General features: G+C 39.1%; 1 protein-coding gene across 1 annotated transcript in view; it reads left to right on the top strand.

Moving 5' to 3' along the window:
* Window positions 1-9,851, top strand: part of LOC115232251 (protein amalgam) — a 26,707-nt gene extending 16,856 nt beyond the window's left edge. Inside the window, exons 4-5 of the mRNA XM_029802086.2 lie at window positions 5,180-5,479; window positions 9,652-9,851. Of these exons, the coding sequence (XP_029657946.2) occupies window positions 5,180-5,479; window positions 9,652-9,836 (485 nt within the window). The 3' untranslated portion in view covers window positions 9,837-9,851. The remainder of the gene's footprint in view (window positions 1-5,179; window positions 5,480-9,651) is intronic.
* The last annotated feature ends 149 nt before the right edge of the window (window positions 9,852-10,000 follow it).

Here is a 10,000-nt window from a genome sequence, read left to right as displayed (position 1 = left end):
CATATTATAGGAAGGGGGTCAGCTTAGAATAGGATATAGGGAATATATATATATATATATATATATATATATATATATATATGCATATATGTATGTGTGTATCTGTGAATGTGTATGAGTGCGTATGTGTGTGTGTATGTGTGTGTTTGTGTATGTGTGTTTGCGCGTGTGTGCGTGCGTGTAATCTCTCTCGTACACAAACACCTATCCATTTATCCAGCTCCCGCGACTGTGGTGAGTTGTCTGTATAATTATGAGGTGAAATGTTAGCTATAAACAGAAGATATCACAGATGCGTCATGTTGATATTTCACTCATGTCCCCTCCCCGTCCCCTATCCCCGTATGTTTCTAGCAGATAAGCTGTGTAATAAAAACTACAAATCCCTTCTATTTAACTAGAGATGTTTTGGAGCAAAAGCCATTCGAACATCAACATCATCAATGATATTGGCTTCAGATTTTGACACAAGGCCAGCAATTTCGGGGTGTTGGTGAGGTGTAGTGGGGTGTGTGTGTGATGGTGGTGGGTTAAATCGATTACATCGATCCCAGTGCTCGAACTGCAAAGTCGATTCCAATGCTCGAACTGCAAAGTCGATCCAAATGCTCGAACTGCAAAGTCGATACCAATGCTCGAACTGCAAAGTCTGATCCCAATGCTCGAACGGCAAAGTCGATCCCAATGCTCGAACTGCAAAGTCGATCCCAGTGCTCGAACGGCAAAGTCGATCCCAATGCTCGAACGGCAAAGTCGATCCCAATGCTCGAACTGCAAAGTTCGATCCGAATGCTCGAACTGCAAAGTCGATCCCAATGCTCGAACTGCAAAGTTCGATCCGAATGCTCGAACGGCAAAGTCGATCCCAATGCTCGAACTGCAAAGTCGATCCGAATGCTCGAACTGCAAAGTCGATCCCAGTGCTCGAACTGCAAAGTCGATCCCAGTGCTCGAACGGCAAAGTCGGATTGTGAAATCAGAACGTAAAGACGGACGAAATGCTACTAAGCATTTTGACCATTATACTAATGACTTTGCCAGATCGACGGCTTAAACATAAGTCTTTTATTCTCCTATTCATTTACTTGTTTCAGTCAGTAGGCTGCGGCCATGCTTGGGCACCACCTTAAAGAACGTTTGGTCGAATGAATCGACCCCAATAATTAATTTTGTTAAGCTTGGTAATTATTCCATCACACACACACACACACACACACCACGCACACATGCACACAACGAGCTTCTTTCAGCTTCTGTTTACCAAATCCACTCTCAGTCGGCCTGAGACTACCGTAAAAAAACAAACACTCGTCCAAGGTGCCACACAGTGGGATTGAAGCTGGAACCATGTGGTTAGGAAGAAAGCTTCTTACCACACCGCCACACCATCAGTAATATTAAAAATAGTGTCAACAACAAACAGCAACATCAGCATCACCAATGACATACAAAAGTGTAGCAACAATAAATAACAACAGAAATACCAACATCACCAGTAATTTTTAAAGCACTAATAACATCAATAGCCCCAACGAGTATTAAAAATGAGGCATGTACAGAGATGACGGGCTTGCAAAAATTAATAGCTACATTTTCCTTAAAATTACTCCCTAATGTTTTTAATAAAGATGTACATATTGGATATTGTAAGTTATGAAATAATATATCTTATAATAATTCTGCTTGTTATTGCGTTACTTAGTTCGTCGGTAACGCTTTCACATGATTAGAGAAAAAGAGGGAGGGAGAAAAAGAGGGATAGAAAGAAGCGTCCTTAGCGTTAGGTAGAGGGAATGTAATTGTAACGCTTTCATATTAATGGGTGAAATGAAAGAGAGGAGAAAGAAAAGGGAGAAAGAAAAAGAGTGAGACAGAAAAAGGGAGAAAGAAAAAGAGGGAGAGAGAAGCATCCAATGACGCGAGGTAGGGGCAACGTAATATTTATTACATGGTCAAAAAAACGTTCGTTGAAGGTAGTGATATAGAGGAAGAAAGTTAAAAATATAATTTTAGCAGAGGGGTGATGTTCTGAAGGTGAGGTTAAAGAAAGGTAGAGAGAGAAGGTACAGAAAGAGAGAGAGAGAGAGAGAGAGGAGAAGGGAGAGAGAAGAAAGAGAGTAGGGAGAAAGAAATGATGATGATGATGGTGTTTGTAATTGGATAGTGAAAAGTGTATATTTTTTATTGAACTAAGTTTTCATATCATCTATCACTTAATGCATGTACATAAGTGCAATTCCGTGAAATATTCACGCTTATCGAAGTGGCAGATATATGCAATTTAACTAAAGATTGTATCATGTGTACGGGATATTTTTTTGTTTATGGTGAAAGCAGAAAAGTAGAGTGAATATTTATTTTATAAGTGCTGTGATAGGAATGGTAAGACAACAAAAGAATGAAAGAGACCTCGATATTATGTAAATTGAGGAATTTATCTGTAAAATTAATATGTGACAGTTATTCGGTAGCCATGATGAAACTCCGAGTTTCGGATGTCGGGGCGGGGACCCACGCCGCCATCTCTTCAGTTATCTGGTCATCGAAAAAAAATATATTTACTATCGGCCACATACCTAGTTTATGTGTTACGTTTACACGCTCATTTGCTTCGGTAGAGCGTCCAGGGAAAGTTCAGTACACGACCATGCGTGTCAGCTCGCCTCGAATGACTGAGAACGGTAGATATCGATATTTCGTCATTATTGCGGCTTATCAGAACCATATGCTTGGATCACTTCGAAACGAAGTGAATCGCTAGACTGGGTGAAGTCTAATTGCTCATGTGCAGCGGCGTAGCACATGTAAAAGGAGATTAAATTACAAATTAATAGCAGCTCTAGTGATATAACTATTATCAGTCGCAAATACATAGCGTATGTGTTTTGTTTATACGCCCATTTGTTGCGGGATAGCGACCGATAATGCTTATTTTATTAGAACTACTTTTAATTCGTAATTTAAGTTCCTTTCCCATGTGCTACGCTGCAGTACATTAGCAATTAGAATTCACTCTATTTGCATAGAGTCCCAGACCAATGTTTCACTTTGTCTCGAGCTGGTTCAAGTACCTGGTATTGGGAAATCACGATAATGGCGAAATATCGATATCTACTATCCTTTGTCATTCGAGGCGAGTTGTCACGCCTGGTCTGTGGCATTCGGTGTTTTTGTAATACCCAGGTGTCGTGTACAGAGCTTTCATCGGGCAACAAATGGGCGTATAAGCAAAACATTTGCTAAGCATGTATAGCCGATAACTTTTGCATGACGATCAACCACATACTCAATGAAAATACTCCTTGTATTTGTCGGTCGGCTGCGATTCGGCGTGGTGTAGATTACTCTCTCTCAAAGCGTCGTGTGTTAAAACAACCGGGAGTCGTGGACAGGCGAGATAACTCACCCCACATCCCATCCAGGAGTGGTGGACCTCGATGTTCCGCCATTTTTGTGGCATATCAACATCACGTACTCGAATCGAATCGGATGAGAATCATACCGCCAGTCCACAACTTATATGCATATACTGTGTAAACCATGTGCTGGTATGCTTGGACAATGCTTACGTAACAATAAATTTAAATATGAAACAAAAGCAGCGCAAGTGTAATGAAAATCATCGACCACATTTTCGAACTTTAGGTCAGTTAAAATATGTTTCTGACATATTTCAACTTCTGAAGGCAAATTCACTACTGTTACGTGGAGAAAAACTTCTCTCTTATGGTAAAAGGTGTAAAAACCTTTGTACCGTAACCTAAGGTTCGCTTATGCCTAATCACAGCTTGACGCTGATACTACTGAATATATATATATATATATATATATATATATATACTCTTTTCCTCTTTTACTCTTTTACTTGTTTCAGTCATTTGACTGCGGCCATGCTGGAGCACCGCATTTAGTCGAGCAAATCAATCCCGGGACTTATTCTTTGTAAGCCCAGTACTTATTCTATCGGTTTCTTTTGCCGAACCGCTAAGTGACGGGGACGTAAACACCCAGCATCGGTTTTCAAGCAATGCTAGGGGGACAAACACCCACAACTACACACACACACATATATATATATACACATACATACGACAGGCTTCTTCAGTTTCCGTCTACCAAATCCACTCACAAGGCATTGGTCGGCCCGGGCTATAGCAGAAGACACTTGCTCAAGATGCCACGCAGTGGGACTGAAGCCGGAACCATGTGGTTGGTTAGCAAGCTACTTACCACACAGCCACTCCTGTGGCTATATATACCCCTATATATACTAGCACTATGACACGGCGTTGCCGGGTCTAGTGCTAGTGCTTGTTGTTCGTTGCCGGATCGCAGTAAAAATTTCTCACTAAATCAAGAGCTAAGTCCCTTATCACATTTCAGCCCGGGCCAGTTTTATTGTTTATGCCTAGTTGGATTTTTTCATGGGAGTAATTAATATTCATTGGACTTCGGCTTTCACACCTGGAACGGCATAATCATGGAAAATCTGCAGGACTGTGCACATGCTATTAGTCGGACAAAAAAGGAGGCAGAAGAAAGCGAAAAACTTGAATTTGGCGGCATAATAACTTATAGGCATAAGGGGTCAGTTTATGGATTTTTAAAAATGGTTTTCTGGGGTGACTGGGGAAATGAAAAGATCTTAACGACCCCCCTCAAACAGTTTTGAAAGCCCATAGAAAATGCGAGCCTTTTACGTGAAAAACTGTGGATTTGTATAAAGGACACACAGACACACAGATACACAGACATTTTGCCGTCTATATATATATATATAAAGTTAATCCAAACTAGAAAGCACAAAAAAAACACAACAACGCGAGGACGTGGAATACATATAGTATTATTGGACGCTCAGGAAAGAAGGAAAGAAGGAGGGTTTAACGTTTCGAGCGGAGCTCTTCGTCAGAAACATAGAAAAAGGAGAGATCCAGAGAAAGGAAGACAGAGGAAAAAAATCGCCAACGGTACACACGCGGCCACATTTTATATATATATATATATATATATATAGATATTATATATATAGTGTGTGTGTGTGTGTGTGTGTGTGGTGTGTGGGTGTAGGTGGATGAGAATGTTCGAAGCGGAAGGCAGTTCTTATTGCAATATAAATGTTTACAAATTCACATAAACTTTGAATTTTGTGGTTTATTTTAAGTTTTAATCCTTGCAGGAAAACCAAAAGTGTCAGTTGCCAACAAAGTAATCAACCACAAACTGGGCGATTCTATGACACTGCGTTGTAAGATTAATTCACTTCCACTGACCTTTATGAATTGGAGAAAGAACGGCATTGAAGTGTCTAAAATACCAGCTATAAAGAAAAGAATGGAAATAGATTTTGATTTTCAAAGCAATAGCAATTATACTTTCATCCTAATAATTAAAAATCTTAAAAAGAAAGACTTTGGAACATATGAATGTATAGCAAACAACAAATATGGTAACAGCACAGAAGAAGTTACGTTAAAACGTAAGTATAATAGACGTTGTCTTTGATGATGGTGTTCTTTTTTTTAGATTTGTGTAAGATATTTTGTTCAGGAGGGCTGGTGATATAGCTCTCACTGGCGTCAATGGAGTACCACCAACTAGTTCACTGGCTGCTAATACTCCGTGCGATGAGGGCGCGTGGCTTAGTGGTTAGGGCAATCGGCTCATGATCGTAAGGTTGTGAGTTCGATTCCCGGCGACGCGTTGTGTCCTTGAGCAAGACACTTTATTTCACTTGCTCCATCCACTCAGCTGGCAAAAATGAGTTTGTACTTGTATTTCAAAGGGTCAAGCCTTGTCACTTTCTCTGTGTCACGCTGATTATCCCCGAGAACTACGTTAAGGGTACACGTTGTCTGTGGAATGCTCAGCCATTTGCACGTTAATTTCACGAGCAAGCTGTTCCGTTGATCGTATCAGCTGGGACCCTCGTCGTCGTAACCGACGGAGTCTTTAAAAAATACTCCGTGTATAACATCACGGCATTCAACTACCCAGCGTATCTAAATTCATGTTTCTCAAAGAGAAACTGTAACTCTCTCTTGGGGTGGGGGCGTTATTAAAAATTTGGGAGGGATAGCTTGATTGAAAATAGAGGTTAAAATCTGTTTCATTTAGGCGCTGTAGCATGCCGCGAATTATTCATTCAATCCAGTTTAGTTTGGCCGTCCTTCCGGACATTTCAATGACTTCATGCGAGTCCGCTATCCGCCACGGATCTCCATGCATGTTCTTAATTCACCAACATTTGCTATTCCACTGTCCCGAAGCAAGTTGTCCACATAGGTTAGACGTTTTCTTCCCTTGTTGATTCTTCCTTCAACTGATTGCCATAAGACCAGTTGACACAGAGATTCTTCTGGGTACTTGATACAATGACAAACGATTCTCATTCTTCTCTGCTGAATCATCTCAATCGCTTTTGGTAGATCTTAATAAAGCTGTGCGTGATTAAATGAATTCTCCATGTAGCATTCAGAGCATTCAATGCAGTCGGGCGACTTCCTTGGACCTGTGAAACCCTATCCTACGCTAGATGTCCCGATCGAGCAATGAGGCATGAACGTCTGGCTTGGGTTTCAGCAGAATTGATTATTTACCTGCTGAGATATCTCTACACACCGCGACTACAGGTAATAGCAGTAATTCGCTAACTGAACTGGTTGATCCTGGCTGTTGATAGTTTGTTGTCCGTTCATCAACTCAGCACCTGATAATATTTGCCATTGACTCAATAAGTTCATTTGCCGAAATGCATCCCATGATTTCAAAGTAGTCTGCCTTGGGTAGTTCTAAGGTATTTTATCCATGGCTGGGACCATGATGGGTGCTACTTACTTCTGGTCAGAGTAGTCTGGAAAACTTAGTGGCTATAAGTGGTTTGACATTCCTCAAAATCTTGACACTCCCGAACTAGGATCTCACTACAGAATGCAGTTCAAGGCCATATTTAGGACAAGCTCAGAAAAGGGAGCAAGTATGCAGATAAATAAAGTAGTGAGATATAAAGTTTTGGTGAGGACATCTAAATTGCTGTTAACAACGCTGCAAGTAACATCTCCCCTAACTTATTCAGAGATCAAAATCTAACCTATTGGTTGTAGACTGAAGGTTCTCCTTCACGTCTGTTTCTTTTCTTGGCAATGAGTAGCAGATGGCGTTAACTACAACACTCAGTCTGGGAAGGCTTGTGTGGTGTGGCCTGCAAATACCGTAGATATTGGCCCTTCTTCTATGTATGACAAGTGTCTTCTACCATTGACTCTATGGAAGAATTTTGTAGAATTTTCTATATGAAAGCTCGTCTTGAGTTCTGTTTCTGTTATACAGTGGCTCACTTAATCCATCGACTGTTTAAAACTTTCACTAAACCCTCGAGCAGATTAGAAAAATCTATTCTGTTGTAAGTATTAGAGCAAGGCTTCCGGTCGAATAACAACTTGTTCGGTTTCTCATCACATGACTCGGGTGCCCAAAATGTGGTCATCAGAAGTGTCCTACCCTTTCTGTTTCAGCCATTGAATAACACCTTCAGATTTAACTTCACTCTTTCTCCGACAAGTGCGGTCTTTATGACAATGATATACATCATACATACATACATACATACATACATACATACATACATACATACACACACACACACACACACACACACACACATACACACACACACACACACACACACACACATATATATATATACACTCATTGCTATTCACTCTTCACTCTGCACGCATTAAAGATTGAAACATTAGCATTTGAAGAGCCAACGAGGAAGTCTCTACCACATCATTCGACCTGTTAGAAATAACAGCCAAATCTTCCTCAAATCACATTGTGCCGTCTCAGAAAGAAACAAAAAATGGAAGGATGCATTGGACAATTTTATTTGTATTGGCTTAGTAAAAAAATAAAGGGCAGGGTATATGATCGCTTATTGTTTCAAGGTCGCTAAGACCTGTCAAAGAAAGTTATACTCACGCAGAATTCTTGACATGAATTCTTGCAACAAACTGGGCTCCGCTAAGGCCATCCAAGGACCAGGTGGTGTTGGTATTAAACTAAATGACAATTTTTTAGGGCATTAAATCGGATAATGGATGAAATCTACGACCTAAGACGTTAAGTCTACAATGAGCCAGAGAAAATATCGCAAAACATATTGATCGTCCCTATATCCTCACTATGAGTGGGGTCCTGAAAAGTTCCTGGCTTTAAGGGTTTTGTGAAAGGCCTGGATGTAGGCCCAACCATCCGAGTTCTTTTTTAGGGCTTAGAAAATCTGAAGGACACCGCTGCAATGTGTGAATCTGAGAGGAGTATATGTTGAATAAAATCATAATTAACTGATTCTCCTGTATTTTCTTTTACCCGAAGTCAGGAACTTTTCAACACCCACCTCGTATAGTGCATATCAATTCCTTCCGCCAAAAACAAAAAAGAAAGACACAAAATGCGAAAAAAAAAGACTGTGTAATCATCATTAAAACGTTTTCGAACATAGTTATGATTAATATTAAATACAACCTGCTGTTTTTAGCTTGTAAAATGTGTGTGTGTGTGTGTGTGTGTGTGTGTGTATGTGTGTGTGTGTATGCATGTGTATGCGTGTGTATAATTTTTTGACCAATAGATGTAAGGGAGATTATCAATTTCTGAAAGTTACTTCACAAAGCGTTACATCTCTTCACGTATCCCAGAAACGGATGTTTCCTGTACCCCAGGAGGCCTGTTACGCATTATGTGAAAATTTTTAAGAGTCTAAAACCATCCCAGGAACATAAGTAATGTACGTTCCTAGTTTGGAGAAAATCAGTTGAAAAATACGACCGTTATAATTTTTTACACACACACACACACACACGTGCACACAGAATAACACACACACAGAACGGGATTTATATCATAGATATGGAAACAAAACAATAGAAAAACAAAAATCGATGGCATGGTCATCATGGAAACTCTTTCGAATATAGATCTAGTCAATATTAAAATCCAATATGTGAGTATATATATGTATATATATATATATATATACAACTAATGTAGGATAAAATAGTGTTCACTTTCGAATTCTCTCACTCTGTGAAAGTTTCTAGTTCGAATCACACGTGGGTCGAGATGTGCTGAAGATTTTCTATTTTGGATATATTTGGGATATTTAGGTCTGCTCGGGACTTAGTGCTTGCTTTTTCCATCGGTATGAGTAAGTATCTCATTTATGTCTTACGTATTTATCGCTGACGAGGGGAAAATTCTTATGAATTGACCCCGAAATTGGGACCAATACGGTAATAACGGATTTTTTAGAAATTTCTATCGGCTTGTTTCGAGACGCATAAATTATAATGGTTATTTACAATTTTGTCTTTTGTTTTTTTCGGCATATTTGGCATTAGAATTTTTCTTTTGCCCTTATTTTGTAAGTTATATATATATATATTTATATTATATATATATATATATATATCATATATCTAATATATATATATATATATATATCATATATATATATATATGCATATATATACATACATACATATCCGCATAATATATATACGCATATCCACATAACATATTTATATCATTTTGTATATTCTTAACATTATTTTCGGTTTTTTAAAAAAAAATCAATGAAAAAAAAAGGCGAGAAAGGACGACGTAAAAACCCCGTCCCTTCACCTCCAGGATCCAGACACAGGACAACACTATCCACTAACGGATATCCTAATCGAAAAGATGAAACCACGGAACGTGTACGTACAGTGTCACCGGATATAACAACGCTCCCTACCGGATTAAAGTGTAAGTGTGGGGTGAGAATACATTAGTATATTGTCTACTGTAATTTAGTGTAGTAGTAATATTAGTACTACGGTAGAAACACTAGAAGTAACAATAGTCGTGCATTTTCTTCTACTAAACAATTTTATACTTGGTCTTGTGCATTATTTCTATCTGTTCTTTGTATCTTTGTTTTTGTTATTTGGTTTTG

Source organism: Octopus sinensis, unplaced genomic scaffold (assembly GCF_006345805.1).
Source record: "Octopus sinensis unplaced genomic scaffold, ASM634580v1 Contig20162, whole genome shotgun sequence".
NCBI classification, from domain to species: domain Eukaryota; kingdom Metazoa; phylum Mollusca; class Cephalopoda; order Octopoda; family Octopodidae; genus Octopus; species Octopus sinensis.
Note: the sequence above shows the minus strand (reverse complement) of the source record. Positions and strands in the feature narration are given on the sequence as shown.